The sequence below is a fragment of the Indicator indicator genome, chromosome 5, assembly GCF_027791375.1.
Source record: "Indicator indicator isolate 239-I01 chromosome 5, UM_Iind_1.1, whole genome shotgun sequence".
NCBI classification, from domain to species: Eukaryota; Metazoa; Chordata; class Aves; order Piciformes; family Indicatoridae; genus Indicator; species Indicator indicator.
Window position 1 is genome coordinate 13,923,275 of NC_072014.1, and position 26,177 is coordinate 13,949,451.

Genomic DNA, 26,177 nt, shown 5'->3' on the forward strand with positions numbered 1-26,177 from the left:
CCAAGAAGAGAGAGACAAGAGATGGAGAGAGAATGACATTCTCTCATGTAACAAGAATGTGCTCCCAAGCGCTATTCTCTAGCGTAAATACCAGCTAGTGCCCATACACCAATCATATACATTCATGGCTTGGCTCAATGTTTTAAGTTTTGAATTTTCTAGAGTATGCAAATCCACTACAATAATTTAAAAAAACCTCAACAGATTACACACACCAAGGCAATGAATTGCAATCCTTCCAGGAAAAACCACTGCCAGTATACCTTTGAACAAATGGTGTTTCTAGAACAGCATTTCACATTGAAGCTTCAGTGTTTCTAGCAAGCCATTGTCTCTGTTCCTGACACAGCCCCTGAAAAGAATGGTCTGCCTGGACTGCAGGATTCTTGAAATGACTTCAGGGACACTGAGAAAGCAGCTGAGAGGGGCAGGGGTGTCCAACAGCCATGATACCATAGAAAGCAGCCTGAGAAATACTCTTTACCCAAGTACACTTTTCAATTCAGTGATCAGCACCTCACAAGAACAACAACAAAAATGAAGCAGAGCTAGTCATGAATTCCTGGGAAAGTAGTGTTTCCTTCCCATGTACAAATCAGATCACTTTAACAGCATGGTGTTATCTAAATGTTAGTCTATACACAGAATGACCCTGTGTCCTGGAGGGGAAGACATGTAATGTTACATATGGCTACAATACCACTAGAAGTGCATTGTAACCTGCATTACCTACTTAAAATTTTCTCTCTGAAGGAAAACAACTTGTTAATAGTCATGTCTCAGTTGCTGAACATCAAAAGCTTCTGGGATGAGAGACTGTGGGCAGGCAAGAAAAACTACCCTCATTCTAATGAAAAAGTGCTGTAAGCAGCCAGGAGCAGCAATGACAATCCCCTCCCCAGAATTGATTGCACAGACTCAGAGAGGTCCATAGTCACACTAGAATCTCTGAGGCACTCCTGGTTCTGAGAAAGAAAAGTCATGATCCAGTAGTCTTTGCAGTACTGTAGACCGAGATAACAAACCCGTTTCTATTTCTTAACAAAGCCAAAGCATCATCTCATAGGGATCACATTCACCATTTCTGCCGGTGTCTCCAGTCTCACAGTGCTGAAATGGGACTGATCAGCCTACGATGGATTGCACATCACCCAAGGAGAAAGGAAGGCATGGAAAAAGGCATACAGTACATTATATCCTGCTTCACAACCATGTTTACAAGGTGGGAGGGAGGATGAAGGTGAGGGAGGAATTATTGCTGTTTCAGTAATACAATATGATAGCTAAACCAAATCAAACAAGATCACAATAGTCAGTATTTTTACACTGTGGGATGATGGTTCATACTTTGACAAAAGAACAACTTGTCTGGGGATTAAGAGGAAAAACGGAGTCCTAAGGAAGGAAGTCAAAGTTAGACCTGGGATATCAGTTGCATATTAAAACTTGGAGATCGAGACTGCTTTGTTAGGGGAGCTACTGGGGGAAGGAGATCTTTACCTTCCCCAGCTTGGCCTAGTCGGTCCTCCTGTAGGCTGATAGTTGAAAAGCGATTGGTGTTGCCAGCTGCTAGATTGGTAACACCCTCTGTACCAGCTCCAACACTCGAACCTGCTTGACTGCCATTCACATAGTCAAACGATTTACTGGAGGAAGCACTGGCAGTCCTGATCAGGCTCAAACTGTTGGCTTTTGGCACCACCTGCCCAGCAGGCAGGCTGAGGTGTTTCTTAGTAGGTGTCATCTCAATTATATCTGCACCAAGCTCAGCAGATTGGTGTATGTACTGCTTCCGAGCTACTGAATCTCGAGGGCTCTCGATGGATTTTGCTGCAGAAGAGGTTTCTTTATCCTTAGCAGAATGCCCATTTGCTGTTTTCCTTAAGCTGCCCTTCTGGGATACAGATGATAGAGGCTTGGTCCCAACTGGCTGGCTGCTGAGGGAAGCTCCTGATGAAAATCCTTCATCAGCATCATTAAGGTTCACAGATTCCTCTCTTCCATTTACACCTTCAGTGTCTATTAAGAAAAAAGAAACAACAACAAAAAAGAGAAAGGAAAAAAAAAAACCAAACCAAATCAGAACACACAGTAAGTATTCAAGTTACATGAAGTCAAAAGATGCATACAGAACGTCAAAACAAACCTCATTTGCTAATCCACTGAGTTTCCATTTGCTTAAAAAATTTCTGATTGTCAATAATCTTACTGCTATATTTAGCAGAATAAATAGAATCTGATAATAAGTACTCCCTGATCTTAATTTGCCTTCCCTCTACATCATTTTTATCAGTCTGAACGTCTCCTGAACTTTGTCTAAAAACAAGAATAATTAGGCCCCATTTGGTTAATTTATTTTAGTTCTGCCTGCTCAAAGTAGTGCTTATTCTCCTCTTCCATGTGAAATATGAAAGAAAATCCTTTCGGACTATTTTATCCTATTCTGATGCAAGATCTAAGCATATTCAGGATTTCTTCAAGTCAGAGTAATTTTTGGTGAGTGCTCATTAAGCTTCAGAATTAGGCTACTTCCTAGGCCAGCAATCATAATGCTCCAAGAGGCAAAGGCTTCTTTTGTGCAGAACTGGCACTTCAAACAACGTGACTATGCAATCTTTTGGAGATTAACCTAAATCCTAGTTCTTTCTCCTCCAGAGCTCTATTCTTCCTGCATTTCCAGCAATCCTATTTTGATGCTTTCACTGTATTTGCTTTTATCTCAGCATCTAGATTTTTCAGAGGGGGAAGAAAAACAATCACCAAAATCTTATATTGAGAGAAATTTAATTTCTGAAACACTTGGTGTTGTAGAAGAGGCACTGTGCCTTTGACTCTAATCTCAAAGAGAAAAAAAGATCTTGATAAACTTCTTTCTTAAATCCTTGTTTTCTTGTCTATAATATGATTAGGTCTACACACAAGGATTATTATTTTTTTAAATCATATTCTGTCATTTTTCTAAACTCCAATTACTCACAAGAAGAGTTAGTTTCTGTACAAAACTAACAGCATTCAAAACTGAAAATGGAGATGAAGTTCTTCCATGTATTACATTTCAATGGGAAAAAGCCATAAATTTTGCCATGCTAGCAAAATAAGAGACAGTGTGTAAGAACAGTGCTCTTCTTTATGTAAGCTGTAGAGCTTGATTATTTACAAGAAATTTGCAAAGCCTATGGATCTGTCCCAGCTAAAGCCACTGTACTGCTCCATTGGCAGTTTGTTCAACCCACCTTGCCACCAAGCAAATATGTTTAGAACTCTTTCATGGAATGAGGAAAAAGCACTAGGAAGGACCTAAGAGATACCAATATTTGAGTGGAAGCTCATCCTTTCATGCTGATTGTTAGCTGAGCACTAAGGAATATTCCACATTATGGAAGAACAGGCATAAAGTTTTCAGTGTTGTTGACACTTCTGTGTCACAGAAGCATAGCCTGATCCAACCTCACTCTTCCAAAGTGTAAAGCAAAATGTAAACTTTACAGGGAGGTTTTATTATTCTGTTTTAAATTTACCTTTTTTTCAGGAAACTGCATTGGAATTACCATCACTGTGTATCAGCTTACAAAGGATGTTAAGCCATCTCCAAATCAGACCATTCTCTGGCCTTTCTCAAAACAATGCAATGTGAGATTATTTTGTAGTTTTATACAGTTCTATTCAGCTCATTAACCTCCCAGAAGCAGAAAGGTAATACAGTTCAAGCTACTGCAGTCTTCATTCCTTGGTAAAGCCTTTAGCCTTAAAAAAGATGCTTCTTATGTTTCAAGGATTACTAAAATGAAGGGTGCATTACTTGCTTTAACTTCCTGTAGTCGTATACAAAATATGTATACTTTCCCCCATTCCTGCCCACCTCATTTAGTCAAATAAGGCCTTTATCTTCTCAGTGTGACACAAGTGTATTTTCTTACATTAGACACTGATATATTTTATTCACAATCTGCCACATCTTCATTCCCCTCTCCCACAACCTTCCCTCACATAATCAAAGATGCTAATAAACTGGAACATATTGAAAGCAAGAGCACTTTTTCAGTAAACCAACATTTATGTTTCTTTATATAATCATGCAAAGCTAGATGAAGGTGTGTTTGGTTACAGGCAGAAATAGCAGCAGCTGAAGTCCCCTCTCAAGCCCTTCTTATTCAAACAAACCATGTACCTTGAAAGAAGGTGTCTCCAGACAATACTGCTAAGCTTTTTATTATTACAAGACATTAGCTGTCTTCAAACTTTATGTTAAAACATGGCCAAGTAAGCAGGATGCTAAACCAGACATTCCTATTTAGGGACTGTGATGCAAAAGAGTCACACTGAGAAAATGGCATTTTTATTCACAGATTTTAAAAACAAGATTGAGAGGGGTTGCTGCAACTACAGAGAGGCCCAAGCAGCTCAGCAGTGCTCAAAAATGAAGAAGATAGAGAAGACAACATGCAAGAGAATTTCCATCTAGTTAGACTCATACATCTACAGAAGTTCTCAGTGGGATTGCAGTAATTCAGCAAATATTCTTTTACCAATACATGTTATTGTTTCTATAAAAACTCCCCTCAGAAACAATAAAGTTTGAGTTCTTACATTTTTTAGGAAAAAATAAGATGAACTCAAAGTTTTTAATTATTGTTTTCCCTACCAACAGACCAATAAGACAATTTAAAAAGAAAACAAAAACTAAAAATCTGTTGCTCCCAAGCACTCTTCTGTAAGGCCAGAAGAGAGAGAGTGCAACCTGGCAGAAATTGTGTCAGTTGCATTACAGTGTGTGTTCAGGACTTCTGCTGTTCTTACCAGAATGTTTGTCCCCAAAGACTTCTCATTATGCCTGTACATAATTAATCCTGTAGATGTAGATACAGCATTCTCCACTGACCCAAAATAGGACACACAACCCCAGATGCCACCATCCAGAAGCAGAATACCTTGTGAGGTGTTACAGAGTCAATCTTGAAATCTGCCTTTTTCTACTTTCTGGATCTCAAGAAGGGGGTTTATATAGCTTTTTTAAGTTATCTTTATTCTGTTTATCCTTCCCGTACCTGAAGACTGAAAAGTCACTAGAAATGACCAGTCTTTCATTATATTATTTAATATCAAAATTATATTTATGAGAGGGAATTTGCTAGCTGAAACTTTCTGTAAAATCAACATCAGTAAAATAAAAGACCATTATATATACACAAAATTCTATACTGGTAAATAAGCCAAACTCCATTCTTTCTCCTCCCAAGTGCTATTAACTGGCAGAATTCAGTTTGCCCAAGCATGTGATTATACATTGCTAGTGTTACAGAAGTGAAGGGTATTCAACCCACACCGACTGAAGTAAAGCATGTGGAATGATGCCTTATCCAAGGACATGCCAAATTATATAGGCATCTTAAATTAAGACTAGAAGGCCACATCTTCATAAACTTCTTTTCCACTTCCTATCTCTCCAAGAAGGTTCTCTGCACATAAGGACTTCTCCATATCCTTCAGGTCATGCACATGCAAAGTTTAGTAAAATGCAGTAAGACCAACCGAAGAAATGAATTTAGGAGAAGACAGCACTCATTTACTGAGCATGCTCAAATGCACCAAGGAGTAGATTATAAACCTGTACTAAATATTTTTGTGTACCTATTTTCTACAGAAGCATGATGTCTTAAATTATTGATTAATAGCAGCTCTGATAAAGGATAAGCATTCTGTGATAACAGTACATTAAATCTCCAAATTCTCCAGGTTGTTTCCAGAAAAACAAATCTGAAACCTATGTAGCTCATATCTGAATGTGCAAATAAATCTCATTTATGGTGAATTGATATGCTTATACAGGCTAGAAACACCAAAGGAACATTCAGATATAAAAGAAGACTTAAGAAAACAAGACTTAACATTTAAAATAAATTAATTCTAATCTCTGAAGAGAAATCAAGATTCATATTGAGTACTCAAAAGCCATGTATTTTATGGATTAAATATGAGATAATTAATGGATGAACTTAACAAAACAGATTTCTACCAGCTACTTTATTTGCTATTCTTGGCTGCAGAGCATAGACATATGGAATCCTACAGCATTTGTGTGGACAGCGTGACTGAGAAAGTAGTAATTGTTTCTAAACTTTTTAGGAACATGACAACCTTTTTTCTTCTTGAAAAGTAATTTTTTGGTATGTGTCTTTAAAGCAGCCAGCCTATTCATGTAAACAAGTTGTACATGTATGAATTTGCAATTAAAGGACAACTGGCAAGTAAAAACAACCAACAGTTGTACATTTGTCTTAGATAGGCTTGACTTAATGGGAACAGGAAATTTCATTCTTGGAAATTTAAAAACTGCAAACTTAGAAAACACTGCTGTAACTTCACTGTAGTAAAATCTATTTACGTTCTACATTGTCTACTTTTCAGGACTAGAATCATGTTCATCTGGTGCATTTCTTCCTTCTGAATGTTAAACATGCTCAGTAATAGAAAGTTTCCAAGCAATCCCAAAGCTCTTCACTGCTACCCCTGGTTTGGGGGTTTGTTTATTGATTTTTAATCTTTTTTTGCCATGCCAAGCAATCTTTCACCACACAGATGCAAGCCCCAGGCCAGCCCACATGATAACAAAAGGTAGTACCTGACCTGATGTTAGGTATATAGGGGATGCGTGTATTGCAAAGAGAAGCTAATACACTCTGGGATAGCGGAAACACACACTAGAATGGAAAGAAGTTCTGCTTGGGGACAAGGAGCCAGGATCCTCCTCCAGCAACTGCCTCACTGACTTCTGCCTCCTCATCTCTGTCCTACCCTCTGTTGTGGCTGCTGCCAAGGCGGGCTCCAGGAAGCCATGCTCAGGGGTCCTGCGCATCAGCACCTCCCCCTCTTGCTCATGTTTGATCCCTAGGTCTGTGGAGCCGTGTTGGATCGGTGAGCCAGGTATGCTTGAGTCAGCCTCGTTTGAGAAGTCAAAGCCATCTGGGATTCAACATATAACATTTTAGTGCTTTTCTATTCCTTTCTTGGCATATTCCAACCCAGGCAGGGAAAATAGAATATTTATGTGGACATCGAACAAACACAAAACAGAATCCACGCTTAGTTAGGAGCTGGTGAAAACATCCACAGAAAGGGACAGGTGAGCTATGCTGTAGATCAGAGGCTAGCAAATTAATATAATGTCAGCTACAGTGAAGACAAACATGACTCAGAGTCCTGAAAACAGAAGGCAGCTACTTGTTGTCCTGTACATCCTGATTCAGTCGAATACCAGAGATCATGAAATCTTTTTGCACATGATACAGAAAAAACACCTCAAAGAACACCACAGGAAAACATATAATCCTTGTTTTCAGACTCTTTTACCTTCAGTTTATTTTTAGGTTATTCTGCTTTCTACCCTCAGCTATTTATATAGTTTTTTTAACTGAAGCTTTATATATGCAACAACAAAGCTTTGTATGTGTGAAAGTGATTTCCAAACAAGCTTTTTGTTACACTGACACTGAAGATGTCATCATACCAAGGTAAATACTATTACATAGTAATTTTTTTCTTCACACACTTGATCAGGCTTACATATGACGTAAGTACTTACTAAAGAAAAATAAGTACTAACTGAAGCTATTCAAAGCTATTTTATGACACGGCCCCTTTCTAAATTGGGCCATATGGTGGTAGGAATGCGATGTTCAGCTCTTCCCTTTCCCATTGCCTTCAAGTAGCTTTAGGTAGCTGGAACCTATCAAGTCTGGTTAATACCATTCATTCCCTGAGCTATTTACAATGGAAATTTTAGCATGGATTAGAACTTAAATTCTAAGCCAAACTCTAACCCTATGATTTTATGCTGTGCTACACGAAGGGGGGAAAAAAAAAAAAGGAAGACTTATTGAATATTTTACAGCTTTTTCATTTTCTCACCTACCTAAAAAAACAAACACCCAAATGTTCATGTTAATGCAGTGCTCTAAAGATGTAAAATACTATACATTGTTATGGAGTATCACTTTTTGAAAACAAACAAACAAACCCCAAAACAACTGTTCAGCAAACACTCAAACTTGGAAGCCAGATTACAATGATGATGATGAATACAGTACACTACAGTATTTATTCTTGGCAGAGAAAGCTCACCTTCTCTCCTCCAACGATGACGACGAATAGAAGCTGTTGTAATAGCAGTCCGAGAAATCCTTGGCACTGTTGGAGTAACTTCTACTTTCAGTACCTTCTGGCCTTCTTGTGATGCATCAGGAGCATCAAAGGGCAGCGAGTTCTTCATGGCATTTGCAACCTAAGATAACAATAAAATGCTCTATTACCATCCTTGATTGCACATTTAATGGCAATATTTAGATGTCTTACTGCATACAGAAAGGGAAACAATTAAGAATTATTAATTATGCCAGATTCTATCCAGATGGACAGCTCCATCCTCAAGATTCACAGTTCATAACTGTTGAAAAGCCAACACAATCATATTCCAAAAAAATATAGATGGGTTTTCTAACATTTTTGAGGCAATTTATTTTGTTCTACATTTGCTACTTTTACTGACACAGGTAATAATCTACACACAAAGGTTTCCAACCAAAAGAGACTATAAAACAGAGAAAATACCTTTCATGTTTTATGAGAAAAATGCCACAAAACTGAAGTCACAGACCAAGCTACTGCAAACAGCGTATGGCATTGTGCATGGGGGAGACAGGGCCACCTGTACTCCCCACCTGTAGAGTCTCATATCTCTACAGCAAGCAGATGCTCCCCCTGCCCAAGAGAGAGAATGTGAGGTACACATCATGGTATACCCCTGTGGTTCTACCTATGTGACCAAAGGAAGACATGAGGAGATAGGATGAAAAACTCACTTCAGTCCTAGCTGCGCAAGTACATGAGCTGCAAGGGAAAGCAATCACAAAAGGGGATTTAGCCAGGAAGAACACTGCTTCACTTCCCATTAAACATCTTCTTCTGTATGACTTCTAACCAGCACAAAAGATTACTGGCACCATTACAGAAATGCTCCTTATCATTCTGCCTTCCACCTGTTCAATGCTGATTTGCCCTTTGCTAGCCAATTCTCTCAGCCACAACACTTGTTTGGGAACTGCTCTCCTGTTCACAGAGGCCTGTTTCCATACCATCCTCTCAAAACGGTACAAACTGCCTTCACTCTATCTTTAACCATACTAAAGACTTTGTAAATTCCTTTCTGCTGTACTGAACCAAAACAGATCAGGTTCAAGAGTATACAGTGGCTTGCCTTTCTATCTACTCTCTAGAATTGTACCTTCTTTTGAAGGATACCTTTCTCGTTATGCTGGATTAAAATCTAAAAATCTTAGTAGCAAAAACCTTCTGCAACAGGACCAAAAAATGACAGCACTTTTGCTTGGTGAACCTTGTAACAGCTGGCCCTTTCTAATAGCACAATTTGTACTTCTGGAGTCTGAAGAAAACCATATGGAGATAAAAACTAATGCAGCAGTAGAACTTGGAAACAATCTAAACAACAACTTTAAATGAGTCGTAGTCCTTCTCTGACAGGAAAAAAACAAAGTGCAATCCTTCAAGCTGCAAAAATACTTGATCACTATGTCTAATCTGGTACTTAAAGGCAGGAAAACAAACAGCACGATTCAGACTTGGCAAGTCTGCAACTATCAATGACAAAGAAGGACTGGTTTCAGGCCAGATATTCACTCTTGTCTGCAGAAAGGAGCTCTAATGAGAGAGCACCCAATACAAGCACTAAGTACATCAATAAAATACACTGGATAAAGATGCTGTCACAAAAGGTCTGTGCTTTTTGTGTACCAGGCTAAAAAAACCCTTATGTCTCTGCACTGAAGACAGGGATTTTTGTCTAAAACAAATGCAAAAATCTTGTGTTCAGAGGAAAAGACTGACTGGAACTGAGCTACTGCCCAGGTTCAGGCTAGCTTGGCGGTGTACTACTGTGGGGGTGTAGCAAGTAAAAGGCTGCACCTGTGGGGAGAAGTGGACAGAAGGGATGATGATCCTAAACTGACCAACAGGTATTCCTTTCCATATACATCACATTCGGTATACATCTGAGGGATCACAAAGGTCAAGTTCTCTTCTTGAACGGCCAGCATTCAAGGAGGACTCTGTCTGTTCTGCCTTTGATCCTGATCCCTGTGTTCCTGAATCAAAATCTGTAATTCAGCTCCAGAATCTAGTTCCTGAATCTGGTTCCCATCTACTGCTGAATTCAATGTGGGACTTCCTCAGAGCCTGTCCACAGGATCTGTGATGATAGGTAATAGCCCCTGGGAGGTTTGGTTCAGTATCAGTTTTGTATATTGTTACACACACTTAATTTTAGTGTTATTGTTTTCATTGAAGCAGTTTTTAGGCTTGTTTTCCAGTCCACAAGTCTCTCTCTCATATTTCTTTTCTCTTCCCTTTTGGGGAGGGAGAAGGATTAATAGAAAGCATCTGTCATATGCCTAGTGGCTGGCCTGGCCCTAACAACTGTCTAACTTTTTCTGCAAGAGACATACCCAAACACAATTGTTTTTCATTGTAATGACTACTGATGTTCTCAGAATTATATGGACAGATTGAGTACAGATATGTAAAAATAATCCTAATGTGGGAGTTTGCCTAAATATTAACTGGACTTCAAAGAATTTACTGCTGTTAGGAAATCCTAGCTAGAGGCTTGACTTGAAATTTATCTGGGATGTTGCACAGACAGTATTTTATTTGGTGCCAGCAGTTATAAGTTTAAAATACAAAATTCTATAATGCTGCTAAATTATACACATCTCCTGAAGAAGACAATATGGTTAAAGGACTCCAGCCTTTGAAAAAACCTCACTTGAATATATAGCATGAGGCTAAAGATATGCAGGTCATTTTTCTATAAAACTGGCTATTTCTGAAAGCTGCTTTTTAAAAACTGCAGTAAAACAAGGTAAGAAGCACAGCAACAATCAGAGTATTAAGAAAAAAAACCTCACAGATGTGCCCACATGCATATGCATGGAAAACCCAAAAATTGGGGAACGGGGAAACATTGGTGATGTCATCATGTCACTGACACAAGATAATGGAATGGAGATGCAATAGTAACTCTGGAAAAACCCCACAATTCTTACAGTTAGAAATAGTCTCCAAGGATACACTGATTAAAAATTAACAATAAGGAGTGAAAATTGTCATATCATCAAGTTCCAGATCCTCTTATACACCTTTTAAATGTAGTAGCTTGGGTGGCCAAATTCAGCCGGTTCAATATTTAATTTAATATTTTTTCAATCTGATGGAGTGATGAGTCATTTACAAAAGGAACCAACTATTATAATAAATCAACAAACATCACGGATTTAAAATGCAGCAGTGTCAGAAAGCCTGTAGATAAATTTTACAGCCAATACTAATTCATCAAGAGAATAATTTTACATAATTTTTTGCAGAACAGAGATCTCTAGTTGCCACATAAAAAGATATTTCCCAATCCACTCCTTTCTCAGTTATGTAAAAAGCAGTGAAATTTTACTGCTGTTGGTTCAGAGTATCATTAAAAGCTTCTAGCCACAACTCTGATGCAGAAATTGAGACAAATCTATTTTACTTTTTCCTTAATTTTCTCAATTAATTTGATCCTCATGCCTACATCCGACAAAAGCCAAAATCCTTCCATTCCTCCTGTCAACCTCCTCATCCTTCCCATCCACCTGCACCCAGCCCAGTTTAACCACCTTCCCCATTTAATTTCTCTTTTTATTATTAGAAGAACAAATACAGTAGAAACTAAAAACCAAACCAAACTGAAAGCCAAGCAACCAACCAAACAAATCCCAAACAATCAGAAAAACTCTATGCTACGGCTGCTCCTCCAAAGAAGGTAAAGACTAAAATCTGTGTCACTCTGACCAATAAAAATTGACTCTAGGGATGAAGCTCCCATTCACTTTCAGCTGTATGTTATTGTTGTTTTTTTATACCTTGTTAGCAGTCAAACCACACAGCATATTCTCAGTCCCACTGAATGTCTTGAAACAAAGAAAATACCTTTTTGCAACAAATGCCTTATGACATGTAATCATTCAGTTAAACTTATTCCAAAACAAACATTTTGATCCAAGCATAATCCACTACAAAATTCTAGTTTTTAGCATCATTGAGTCCTAGGAGATCCCAGTGCCCTAGTTTAATACTCAAGCATTAAAAACATAGTACAAATAGCTATGCTGAAAACACCAGCTCTTAACAACCACTTGCATTTGGGAGCACAGTAAATGGACACAAATGCTTTCATCATCAGTCCACTTCAGAAACACATCCACACTCCTCTTAACCAAGCCCATAAATTGCAATGGATTGTTTCTTACCAGCAGAGGCTGTGAGTAGAGTTCAAGCTGTGCTCTGTAAATTATGTCCTCCAATACCTCCTGGCCAAGATCCCACTGACCATTATATCTAAAAAGTAAAGGAAGATACTTACCCTTCATATCTTATAAACTCAACTGTATGCATATCCCAGCCCCTTTTCTTCTTTTAAAAGGATAAACAAAGCATTTTTCATTTAATTTTGTTCGTGTAACAAAAACGCTCCTCCCTGTCACCACCAAGCAAGGCAAAGTTGAAGCCACAACGAGGACAAACTTAAAAGATAAAAGAAAACAGGAGTCAAGATGTAAAAGCTAACACTGCTTAGCAAAACTGAATTTACATCAGAAATGCATCTTTGCTGTGTCGGAAGCTACTGACATTGAAGAGGTCTTGCATTTCATTAGGTTATCCTAGCATCCAAGCTTGTCAACAAAAGGTATCTGGTTGTAGAGGAAACTTGGAAAAAGGTAAAGCCAGAAGTCTAACCCTCTTCAACACCTACTGACTACTTTTTATCACCTAATTCAATGCTGAAAAAGTTAACTTGGCTAAGTAAGCAAGTAACAGGAAATATATTAATCAAATTATAAACTTGTGTTACGAACTCTACTTTTTTTATCTATAACCCAAATATTTATATTTTAATTCACGTAAAACCAGACATTTCTCTTTAAACAAAAAATCTTCCACTTACATGGCATAATAAACACCTGTGAGCAGCTGCACCATGAAGTCAGGATCTAACACCACTCTACCACAGTGTTCTTTCCAGCGTTTCTCATGCTGCCGTGGAAATCCACTCACACACAGTCTGAAAAGACACACCATTGTAAAAAACCTAGCTCCACAAGACTGCAAATGTTTTATGTCACAGAGATTTTATTTAGTTTTCAAAATTCTTCAAAATATAAGTAACAAAGTCAAACAATCTTATATTGCTCTCTCCAACATTTAAGGAGTTCTACAACAGTGCCTTGAGATGTGGCTTGTTCAAAACCCAGTGTTATTCCCATATAGGCATTAACTCCAACTGCTGTCTTCAAATCATAACCAGCTTCTGAAGAATGAAGGTGGCAAGATGTTCCCTACTGCCAGCACCAAGTAGGAGATTCTCTCCTAAACTCAGCAACTAAAACCAATTTTCTTTAAGAAAATATTTTGGTTGTATATGAGAAATAAGTCATGTCCCATCTAATCATTTTATCTAAAGCTACATAAAAGAGATACTGTAAAAACAACCAAAAAACTTCTGATCATTGAAAAAAGGACCTGCCTTCCCCTATACTACATAGCATTGAGTCTTCATAAATAACAGAATAAACTTTTTCATAACATTAACACCTGAACCTTCATCACGGAAGCAACATCATGACCACTAATACATGGTAACTGCTGCACTGTTTCAAACACAATAAAAAATCCCCAAACCTGTAAAATGTTGACTCTCTTCTGTACACAAAGAACAGATCTAATTTTCAGATGCATCTAGTTTTCAGAAGCGTATTCGTCAAATTTAACATAGCCACATCTCAAGTGAAGATGATGCAAGAATACCAATAATTAAACCATTCACATCATAAAGCAGGGGCAGAAAAGGGGATTTAATCCTAATCGTTATATGTGTGTTACTACAGAATATATGTTAGAAGCTAGTCTGATCCCTCTTTGCTACATAATTGAATTGCATGTATTTATAGCAGTATTGTACTGAAGCAAACGAGCTAAGCAAAAAATATTTTATGAGGTTCCTCTGTTTAGAAGTAGGAGAGAGAATTTATCTAATTTTAGACAAAAATACTGGTAAAACCAGGCATATGGGAATATCAGATATATTTGAGATTCTTCAGAACAGAAAGCAGGGATCTTTGCCAATCAGATGCTTCTAAGGCTACTCAAATAGAAGGTTATGTAAAGGGCATGTAGAAGAGTTTGAGTACTGAATTTTCCAGAGAGTGGGATGCTATTATCAAAGAAAGAAAAAGAAAAAGGAAGGAAAAACAACAGGGTGGGGGTAGAGAACACCAAAAAAAAAAAAAAAAAAAAAACCAAACACCACCCCATACACACACAAAAACCCCCCAAATAATCACTAAAACCCACAAAATTATGCAAGCACTATATTCAAAAAGTCCTCATAAGCAAGACATTACTATCTGGAAGTGGAGGCAACTGGTGGTATTCCTCACAGGAATTTTAAGCTGACTACACCGAAAAATGTCCGACTAGCTTAAACTGATCTTTTTCCCCAAAACTGGCCTTATTTTCTTTCCAAATAACATGAAGTTTTATAATTAGAATGAAAACATACACAATAGTAAGATAATCCATGTGTTTTTACTGTATGTATGCATGCATGGCTTCAAATCTCCAATTAAGTTGCAAGACTGACCAAGAGCTAAATAGTTTAGGTTACTAAACAAGCAAATTCATTTATTTTTAGCTATATGAGTATTTTTAAGTCTAGATGCACCATGCAAGACTATTTCAAAGGCAAGTATCTCACCTGGAACCCATCCCACAAAGTGATTGGTAAGAAGAGGCAGGCATATAGACAATAGCAGAATTGTAGCACAGCATAAGAAAGCTCAGAACCTCAAACCTGAAAAGAGACAAGAACAAAATCTTGCATGGTTTAAATTTTTCAATTTAACACAAAAAATATCCAGCAATATGAAATGTCAGAAATGAACACAGAAATCCTGAAATCTTCTTTCATTGTAATTCAGTAACTTGAAACAGGCTATTTAAAGTTTTATTACTAAACACTTATAATTACTATTACTAAAATCCATTAGCATATGCAGGAACCATGAAGGAATATAATATTTAGACAGAGTTAGAGCTTGCAATGTATTCAAAAGTATTTTATCAGTTTTCCCAGAGCTGCGTTTAGACACAGGTAAAGCTGGCAGTCACTAGAATGGCAGGCCAATTTCTCTCATTCCTAGTTCTGCCTATCCACTCAGCTGCGTTCCCCCCTTCCTATGGGAAAATCAGTAACAGTCAGAGCCAAAGCCGAATTTTGCTATGCTTCTAGCAAAATGTGAGTTGACAGACATAAACCCGATGAACAGAGAAATGTTACTCTCTTCTATGTTAACTAGTAGAAATGAGAAAACTGGAACAAAACAAAACAGGACCCATACCTAAAGATTACCAAGACTGTTCTCTAGATTTATTTCCAAGCACTTAATGCTAAGAAAGGATTGAACACTAATATTTGGTCTTAATGTTTAAAGACTTGTCTACCTAGTAATGCACCTCTAACATTAGAATACATACACATACCGGTTCTGTGCTGTGAAGGTTTCCCTCTGAGGATGAAGATCACTGTAAACTACCCTGATGAGATCATGCTGACACAGAGCTCCTTCCGTTAATGCCATGGATCCAATAGTAGAGGGCTAGAAATAAGTGGTTGGATGAGGAAGAAAGGAAAGGGTAGAAATCAAATCATAAGTGAAAGGTCCTCAAAAGCATTAAAACTCCTAACCATTCAAGCCAAAAGACACAAATCTGATCTGTAAAAACAAAGATTACTCCAGAATACAGTAAATTTTAAAACATTACCTCATTTCCTTATTATAAACAGCTTCCTCACTTAGAAGCAGTAGAGCAGGGGAGAATAATTTTCAACTTTGATTCTTACATATTCATTTATACTATCTGTGCAATCATAGTTTTTTTTTTTTTTGTACAGCAACAGTAGAGAAAGAAAAACAATTCCAAGTTCCAGCTGTACTAAGGAGGAGTTAAAAGACGGAAGACCACTTGTATATGAGCACGCAAGAGGCAAAAACCCCACAGTTGCAACTACAACACAACTAACCTCTGTGCAAAATGGGCACCATCAGTAAAGATTTTTCAACATTTGCATTTCTTATAATACTACTGAATCTCACTGCGCTGACTGGAAGCTACTGACACTGAAAATTTACTGCAACAAGACCCATCTAAAATTGCCTGTTCCATCAAATGGATTCAGTTTTGGTTCATCTAATAGATTCAATTCTAATTTACCACAGCAGCTCTTACCTCATGATATATTGAGGGTTTAGATAATGAAGGGATGGTGAAAGACAAAACTTTGTTGTTTCCATCTTTGTCAGCAATTTCCTGCATTAAAAAACAAAACCAAACCAGAAGTAAGCAGATAAAACTTGAAAAAATTCTCTACTCTTAGAAACGCATTTGACAAATAAGAAGTCAGGAATCCTGATCTGATAAGGCTATTAACAATCCAGGCTCTCCATGTTTTTGCAGAGTATCAGCAAATTTACATACATATTTTAAAAGCAGGAAAGACCTCTCCTACTTGCAAAACCGTCTGTTTTGCAGATCAGTCTGCAACACTTAAAAACCAGAGGACTGGTTCCGTGATCACTGTGACAATCAAAACTGAAAGAACAAAAAGCTTTTCTAGCCCACCATTATAGCATTTATTTATAATAGAACTGCATAGTGGAGTAAAGCTAAACTTTAAGCCCACAAGACAGATACATGATGAGTCACTTGGTGACAAGGGGCAGTACTTCATAATAAATGCATAATAATTGATAATAAATTCATAATAAAAAGGTGAAATCAAGGGGACTTGCAAAGTTTTTTCAGGCATTCTATCAGCAATACATAGACAGAATGTTTTCTCAACAGGCTTTCAGACTGGCCAGATTTTATAGTTGCTAGGCTACTACATAAGCAAATCCAGCAGTTTTAAAAGCAAATATACTAAGAGCAATTACATAAGACTGTATCAAAAAGGAGTCCAAAATCCTGCCTTTTCACTTTGTATAGCAAATTTCCTAGCAATGAGCTCTAGTCATTCCAGTTTATGTGAAAACTTAGTGCAAGGTAGCACATTACAATGGGATGACAGCTGACAGAATTTGGCGGAATGCATATTTTTCCTTGTCTTTCATTTTCTATTGTTTATGTAATTAAGTATCGAGAAAACTTCGGTCTCGGTATAAACACCGAAAAATATCAACAGAAAGAGAAAAACAAAAAATAGTGGCAGCCACTGTACATTTTGAAGCCTCTTTCTTCCTGAATCTGGAGAGAATGAAGAATTTGCTGTCCTTGAAAAAAAAAGGATCACCAACATAACAGAGGGACTGCTAAAGGATCTTTATCAGAAAGCATACTCATGCTACTTTGGCCCAACAAACAGTACAAAAAATCCACAAGCAGTTTCCAATGTTTTTTCTATCTGAATAAATATAAATTAACTGGATCTCCCAGTTGTTAGAGATAATCAACAGACACATAACAAGAATTTTATTAAGAACCAGAGTTTGACTGGTTTGTGTTTCATCATATATAGAAACATAATGCACAATCTAAAGGAGGGGTTTACTGTGAGAGCAGAGGAAAGGGCAACATTACAGTATAATACGTTTTAAAGTCCTGTAACACAGGCATTTTCTAATAGGAATTTCTATCTTGGCAGTGTTGCTAGGTTTATCAGCATAATCAGCATCATAACATTACAAGAGAAAACGTTTCCAGGCTAAGGTTAAGGATATAAAAAACTACTTTTACATGCAATCACCAGATAATCATCTACAGTTATTTGTACTTATCCTTAAAAATCACAGTTTCACTCACCAACCATCTGCCTCAAATTTGTACATGCATGTATTGAAGTGCTAGCATGGAGGGTGGTTTCAGCTGCAAATTACCCTTAAGAAAACATCTTCAGAGTAAGTGGGGGGCAAGGCAAAGTGCGCATGAAAACTGTCCAAGCATATTGGCCTTACAATAATGTCCATAGAAAGTTGCATTTTTAACATTAAGGAAGGCTATTTAATTTCCTTACAAACATGAGCATAAAACAGCTCCAGAAAGCCCATGAAATGATCCTTTTTGGTTAAATGTTTACCTGGAGAGAGTACAATTAAAAATGTTTGCAAACATGTTCTTACTAAACCTTCATTACATGACGCTATTCTCCAGAATAAATATGCTTTCATGTAAGTGTATTATAATTTTAGATATGTTGTTCCAATAATTTACTTTATTTCTAGTGGTCAGCAATGCAAACTCTCAGAGCAAAGCTTTCCTCAGCCATTCTCATCATCTCACTTACCAGGTTGTAAATGCCAAGTAGCAATGCTTCAATGCAACCATTACTCTGCCTGTCTCTACTGGCAGTGAGACGCAAATATACCCAGATCAACTCTGGCAAGAACTGCAGTGTGAATCTCTTGAGCCGAACTTCAGAACTACGATAAAGTTCAAAGAGCTGGTGGCAAACAGGCTCCAGGAGCTGTGGAAAGGCAAAAATACTAATGAATTACTGTTAGGCTTCTCTAATAAGGGAAAGTGACATAGCATATAAGAGCTATATCATATGGCCACTGCAGCCAATAAAAATACATTCCTTCATGGTGATTGAGTGAATGAACCAAAAGTGTATCTGCATTCCTTTTAAGAAGATCTGTAAGGACAGTCCTGAGCAGCACTGGTATGTGGTACTGGGAAATGTGGCCTTACTACAGCCACGACCACATTCTTTACGGTTCACAGTATGACATGTATTTTGTATGCAGGTCCTAATTTAAGGCATGTGACAGACATGTGGCTTGAACTTTGTGCACCATAACTTTAGTGGTGCAGTTGTAAGGTTTCCAAAAGTACGAAGGTTAAAGATTAGCTGCTAATGATGCTATTGACAGAAATGTGAACTGATTTCTTTTTAGCTTTTTAGTTTCAAACCTCACAAGTCTGCATTTGTTCATTACAAAGTAAACTGTTTTTTTCAGTCTTGACATGCCCTGTGTGTTTCAGTATGAGAATCAAAAAAGGTCCTTGCCAAATAAGTGTGCAATAAACAAGAGAAATATCTTGCCATTTTAAAACCATAGACACCAAATCAATCATTAAGATGCATCCACAGAGCTGTTAATGAACAGAAAACAAACAAACCAAACACATAAAATTGACTCCTCCTTTCCAATGACTAATGAAGTTTATAATACCAAAGTCAAAAGCTACCCCAAGAAAATATTCCAAGAGGAGTTTTTATAAGGTCTGTGTCCAGTATGTAGTATTACATTATTAGAAATGGGAAGATCTAACCTAAACAAAATATTCACGGGATTCAACATGCAAAAAGATGGAGGCAACCATGTAACCTAAAGTGTTTATAATCATATAGAAAGAGGAGTTAGAGAGTCAGAAAATAGAATCATAGATTTTTTTCAGTTGGAAAAGACCTTTAAGATCAAGCCCAACCATTACCTAACTCTACCAAGTCTTGTGCTAAACCATGTCCCTCAGCACCACATCTCTGCATCTTTCAAACACCTCCAGGAACGGGGATTCAACCACCTCCCTGGGGAGCCCACTCCAGTCTTTGATATCCCTTTCAGTGAAAAAGTTTCTTTTAATACCTCCCCTGCTAAGACTTGAGGCCATTTCCTCTTGTCCTATCACTTGCTACTAGGGAGAAGAGAACAACCCCCACCATACTACAACCTCCTTTCAGATAGTTGTAGACAGCAATAAGGTCCCTATTCAGCCTCATCTTTTCCAGACTAAACAATCCCAATTCCCTCAGATGCTCCTCACAGCACTTCTTCTCCAGACCCTTCACAAACCTTGCTTCCTTTCTCTGGACACGCTCGAGGACCTCAACATGGAACACAGTACTCAAGGTGTGGCCTCCTCAGTGCTGAGTACAGGGGGACGATCACTTCCCTGGTGCCACTTGTCTCACTATTTCTAATACAGGCCAGGATGCTATTGGCCTTCTTGGCCACCTGAGCACACTGCTGGCTCATGTTCAGCTGGCTGTCAACCAATAGCCCCCTGTCTTCCTCTGCCAGGCAGCTCTCCAGCCACTCCTCCCCAGGCCTGTAGCACTGCACGGGGCTGTTGTGACTACAGCACAGGACCCATCACTTGGCCTTGTTGAATCTCATGCAATTGGCCTTGACCCATAGATCCCACTGTAGTTTGAAAAACTTTGAATATGTCCCTTGCTACCAGCAGAACAACAGGCATTCCTAGAAGAGATCAGTTTGAATGTTTGAAAAATGTGCAATGCTATAAATCTGTAAGACTGTACAAGTTCACATACACATATTTAGACTCAGATGTTTTACACAAGCGTATCACAAAAGCAAAGCATAAATTTGACAGAATTTTATATCAAGAATGCTGCCTTTAAAAAAGAGTGTTACCCAAGAAATGGTGAACATATCAGTTTCATTTCAAAACCAGTATTCTGGTCAATGAAGCATGCAATTTTTAAATCACCAATTACATAAGCCAAAACATGACTCTTCCGATACAAGGCTCTGGTATAAGTACCTCGTGTAACAAGGCTTCTGGCTGACAGCAGTGTAACTGTAAGCTAAAAGCCTGTTTTTACAACAGAAGCAATGAGATACCCCACACAAGAGGGACAGAAGCTTGACATGGACAACATTGATATAGCATGAAAGAAGTCCAGTCTTTCGGATCACACAGATCTTTATAAGCCACATATATATAAAATACCTCATTGCTTATTTATATTAATTTGGGATCTTAATGAAATTAGAAGCCCATAAAGCTTCTATTGCAGTTGTTTCATTAAAACACTTCTAGGGATTTCTTAATTGCTCTCTACAACTACCTGAAAGGACGTTGTAAAGAGGCTGGTGCTGGTGTCTCCTCTCAGGTGATTAGTGATAGAACAAGAGGGAATGGCCTCAAGCTATGACTGGGTAGGTTTAGACTGGACATTAAGAAAATTTTTTTCACAGAAAGAGTGGTCAGGCATTGAAATGTGCTGCACAGGGAGGTGGTTAAATCACCAACCCTGGATGTGTTTAAAGGTCACCTGGATGTGGTGCTTGGGGATATGGTTTAGGGATGAACTTTGTAGAGTAGGTTTATCGATTGGACTTGGTGATCCTGAGGGTCTTTTCTAACCTGAATGTTTCTGTGATTCTGTGAATTATCAAGCTGAGCATATATTATTTTTGTCTAGTATATTTATGCCAGTATTTTATATATACATATGACTTCATGTTCAAAAGTTGCATAAATATCTTCTTTCTTCATTTTTGCTTAGCAGAAAATCCTACCTAAAAGTGACACTAATTATTAAAACCATCTGTTACAGTAATTGTTCAAATCCTTAGATAAAACTGTATCATTTTATGAGAGGCCTAGCACATTTGAGATGTTCAAATTAAAAAAAAAAAAAAACAGTGGTTAATAAATAATTTAGAGATCACTGAATAAATTTGCAGGTTTTTCTTTAAGAAGAAATTATTAACACAAAGGTAAAGAAGAAAAGAAACATCCGGAAACAATAAATAAAAGCATATCTGCAGGGAGATAACAGGTGAAAGAAAAGCTAAACAAATATTATCAGAAACCAGATACATACAGCAGCATTGCTATAAATAGTACTTCTATTAAAAGAGAGATGACAGTAGCCCATAGCTGTTTCCCATTTGAATCTAGCTGGTATAATCCATGTCCCATGGAAAAGAGTAATTCATTTTAGCTAAGGTCAGATAAGATTCAACCAGAGCAGTTACTGAGATTTTCCTTCCTTCAAATCAAAATTTTATAAAATTAGTCTTTTAAGCAGAACTATGTTTCCCTGGAAAGATACAAGTAATATCCAGTTACTGGTGCTGCAAGTACATGAATACTCCTCATTTCTAATAGCTGTGCAAAAGCTCTAACAACTGAAAATTACTTAGGTGAAAACCTGAAAGTTGTTTACAGTAACTACTTCAGAGCTTTTGGTGCATTCAGAGCTTTAAGGAGATCTTCTTCTCAAAGAAAGCAGACTGCCATCACAAAGGCACTACAACACAAATATTTTTAGAGGCATCAATACCCAAGTTATTCCCACCACAATACAGGTATTATCGCCCACCTGGAAACACAAAACTCGACACTCTTAAGTTGGAACAGATATTTTCCTTGAATCCTAATTAACCTGCTTTTCAGAGAAGCAGACTCTTTCAATTAATTCTCTGATTATAAACACTGAGAAGACATGGGAAAAATAGAGGAAATGGAGCTTCTGTCACCAATAGTAGGGGTATACAACTGGTGCACACTTTTTCACTTCCAAAGATCTTTCAGTCCAAAGTCAAAAACACTGAGTAGCACAGCAATCAGATTAAAAAAAAAATCCAAGTACAAAGCCTCCTGTAACCATATCTCTTTCCTGACAAACTAAAAACTTACAAGAGCTTTCCTATTAGTATAAATAGGAATTGCCATAATGAACAATTAGAAACAAAAGTTTCACTGTCTTAAATATAGAGTAAATGACAATTATATAATTTCAGGCTTTATTTTTACACCTTACAGAGATTCAGACTAGTTATGTTTTGAGAAAGATGATAAATAGTTTTGCTTATTTTTTTGATAAGTTTTTCAAATCTTAACAGCCATACTTTGAAGTTAAATATAATAGTAAAATGTATGACAAGGATTGGAAATTATTGTCTTTTTGACGAATTCAATCATGATAGAAAATAATGTGCTCCTTTTAGGCTTAACTATAACAAAATGGGTGAAATTAGCTATTATTTTAAAAGTACCAGGTCTGTACTTTTTGGCATTGCAAAGGTGCCCTCATTCTGTTTCAAGTCTGAGCTTTCCGAGTTAATCCTGAATAATCCCACATGAATACTCAATGTTTTAATTCAGTGCTGCATTAAGGTAAACTCCATAGAATATTTACATTGACCACCATGAAGCAAGTCCAAAAATCATAAAACTATTTCAAAAAACAGTACTTCAAAAGCACTTTTTACCTCAAATACTATGCAAAACCAATACATTATCCAATTAAGTATGTGGCTGATGAGCAAGATCACTCTTTACTCTATGTAACTTTCTGTTCCAGTTACTATCTTCTCCATATTAAAAAAAAAAAGCAAGAAATTTCCTAAAAGGCAAACAGTAAGAATTGTTTGTAACTTGACCATATGCTTGCCTTCATTTAATAGCCCTCAGTTTGGTAGATAGCTGTCAAAAACAGATAAACACTTTGGTTGGTTGTTTTGGTTCTTAAACACACTGGTTCCATGTTAAATTGAGAATCCTGGTCTTACCAAGATAGAATAATGCAATTCTAGAAAAAAAAATCATGTCTACCTAAATAGTTTGCTCCTTTCATTAAGTTTCAAAAGTAGGTCAACTTTACGGTTATGTACTAAAAAAATTACTTGTCCCTCAAGTTTAAGAATCTAAAACGTGTATTTTTACAATTGTCTACCACATAAGCTTCATTTTCATCAGCAGTTACCCTTCTAACAAATATGCTATAAAGCATATTTTAAAAGCTTCCCACTTAAAGCCAAATATTACCCCAGAATTATGCAAACAAATTAATTTACTACAGCTACAATCCTCACATGCAAAGAAGTTTGTAAGAAGGACACAAGTAAATACATACTGCCTTAACAAGCAGAACCTGAAGTTAGTGATTAGCCAACAGCAGTTCTAAAGAGTAGTATCTGACAAGCATCAGTGTGCCCTTAAGAAAATACCCTTTTTGCAAATACGGTACTTTGCCTCATTAGGAAAAAAAAAAAAAAAAACACTCAAACACAAATGCTTGCTTTCATAGCAAAGGAAATCTTTTACGTTTTCAGAAGCATGCACAAAGACACATATACTAAAAGACAATGGCAGCAACAGTGGCTTCAGGTTGAAGAAAGAACAATGGTAGCTTCAGCACAAAGGTCACTGTGCAAGCTATTTTTAACACTGAAATTGACACCTACAAAGCTTTTTTTTTGCATGAGCATTATGCAGTCTCCTTTAAGTTCAATCAGGCATCCGGTTTCCAAGAGCAGCTGAGCTGTGCTTAGGAAAATTAAGAACTTCCTTGCTATGTACGCCTGCCATTTAATTTATAAATTTGGTAGAGATCACACACGACAAATCAAATATTTTGAAGCAGTTTATCTAAAGTAGTTTACACAGCAGAGAATGAGCTATTTATTCAGAAGTTATATTTCACACACTTTCCAAGAAATGCTCATAATGGAAGCAAATGGAGCTCAGTTTAATGTCATTTGCAAAATGAATTATGTGCAAACGTAAGCTAAGTTTTCATTGTGTATATCTGTATTTTGGGGCCCTAATTCTATTCTTATTTACAGCACTGTAAACCAAATTACACAAACATGATATTACTATAAGCAGAAGATGATCTTCTTGTAATAGGATTTAACATATTGATTGCATCTTCCACTGTAACAGGCCTCCAGGTGAGAGGCGCATTGGTCTTACTGAGCTTCAGGGTCAGGCTACTTTGCATCTGTTAGAACTGAAAAAGGGTTTGAGGAGCCGAGTGGGCAGGGAAATAACAAAGTAACAAAAACTCATTAACGAAACAAGTGTAACAGTCCACTGTGACAAGTAAAATCTACCAGACAGCATCAACTATTTCTGGGGGCAGATGAGGCTGTGTATTATCAGAAAGGAATTAAAGTAACTGCAAAAAGCAACAGAGTGAGAAGCGGGATGATACCTATGTTAGACTACATTAGAAAGAAGAATCAAAGAATCTTCCTCTCTATCCCCACATCTCAGTTACTCTAGTTTCAGTAGCAGAGGTGGAAAATACTAAAAATACTTCTGTTGGCAGTAGTAAGAGTCTCCCACCTCATTATTTGGATCTTGAATGACTTTATAAAGAGCTGGTACCAGCGGTTTTTTTCGGTGCAATGTAGCTGCATAGCTGGAAATCTGTGTTTCAGGTAAAGCCTAAAAGACCAAAGGAAAAAAAAAAAATTACCCTGAGAAATCAATACTTCCATGTATTAACAGTCATCACAAAAGCAATCCATCTTATCTCAACATCAAGAAAAAAATCCTGACATTCAGTAAACTATTGAAGTGGCAACCTAGTTCGTACATTATAGGGGGGACATGCCAAGTTCCAGGGTTAAAATCCAAAAGCAGTTTCAGATTTTTCTTTCATAAAATCATTTGCTCCAGCTTCATAGAATACCAAGAGAATCTTCATATATTTAACACCTAGAAACACTGGATCAGATGATCCTTGGGGTCCCTTCCAATTTGGCATTCTGTGATTCAAGTCTTTATCAAATCAACTTGATTTATTTAAGAGGTGTGAATAATCTAGAATAAGCATAGACAGCTTTAAGTGCCACAAAGCAACCACATCTGCACATTTTGCATCTTTGGCTCATCAACAAATTTCCAACAACAGCATGTAATAACATTGTGTACTGTCAATGATGTGAAGAATTATTAATTTAAGTAACAGATTAATTTTATATCAGTAATGAAAGACAATATTTGTTTATGCATTAACCTTTATTTCATTCATCATAATTATCAACACGCAAAATAGCTTAAAAATGCTTCTGATTCTTCATGACAGTTTTATGCAGATGACAGGAAAACAAAAAAAATTAAAATATTTTTTAAGCTTCAAACATGTCTAGTAATTTTTTTTAATAAAAAAGTTGCTTTACGAGAAATTTAGGCCGTGTTATCCAGCTGACAGTTAAATTCTATCACCTTGATTTACACAGAAATATATGCTTTATAAAGCCACATTGCGACAATAGTGTTCTACTCGGCAGTAATAAACTACTACAAGCACTATGCATTGTATAGTATGTATCATCTGACTCATTTACACAGACCTTTACAGGCTTTATGCATTGTAAGAAGTTGAAAGATCAAGTACTAGATAAAACATTAATTATTTGATATATGGTGGCATAAAGCATATAGCTATCACTCATCTTCTCATCTTACCTTGAATTCTGACAGCCATTCTTCCACAACACCTCGTTCTGATCCCAGCATTTTCTTAT

The 26,177-nt window shown here is 37.1% G+C and overlaps 1 protein-coding gene across 2 annotated transcripts; it reads right to left on the bottom strand.

The window, feature by feature from the left end:
* Nucleotides 1-1,414: 1,414 nt before the first annotated feature.
* HYCC2 (hyccin PI4KA lipid kinase complex subunit 2) lies at nucleotides 1,415-26,169 on the bottom strand. Of its 2 annotated transcripts, XM_054380721.1 has the most exons (11): nucleotides 26,119-26,169; nucleotides 24,991-25,092; nucleotides 18,440-18,619; nucleotides 16,387-16,467; nucleotides 15,640-15,755; nucleotides 14,855-14,950; nucleotides 13,046-13,162; nucleotides 12,351-12,438; nucleotides 8,119-8,278; nucleotides 6,793-6,960; nucleotides 1,415-2,019 (listed from the first exon to the last, which is right to left on the bottom strand). In XM_054380721.1, exons 1-11 carry the CDS (start codon nucleotides 26,167-26,169, stop codon nucleotides 1,415-1,417), a joined length of 1,764 nt encoding a protein of 587 aa, XP_054236696.1. The 2 variants fall into 2 exon arrangements, with proteins under 2 accessions (XP_054236696.1, XP_054236697.1); XM_054380722.1 differs by lacking the exon at nucleotides 6,793-6,960.
* Between the last annotated feature and the right edge of the window lie 8 nt (nucleotides 26,170-26,177).

Bases quoted from the DNA above. Each gene is read 5' to 3' on its own strand.
- HYCC2 (XM_054380721.1), bottom strand. From the start codon at position 26,169: ATGCTGGGATCAGAACGAGGTGTTGTGGAAGAATGGCTGTCAGAATTC. The intron at 13,163-14,854 runs GTGAGATACTTG...GTGTCTTTTCAG, and splicing joins CTTTGTGGGATGGGTTCCAG to ACTGTGTGTGAGTGGATTTC. The intron at 6,961-8,118 runs GTGAGCTTTCTC...GTTGAATCCCAG, and splicing joins TCATCGTTGGAGGAGAGAAG to ATGGCTTTGACTTCTCAAAC.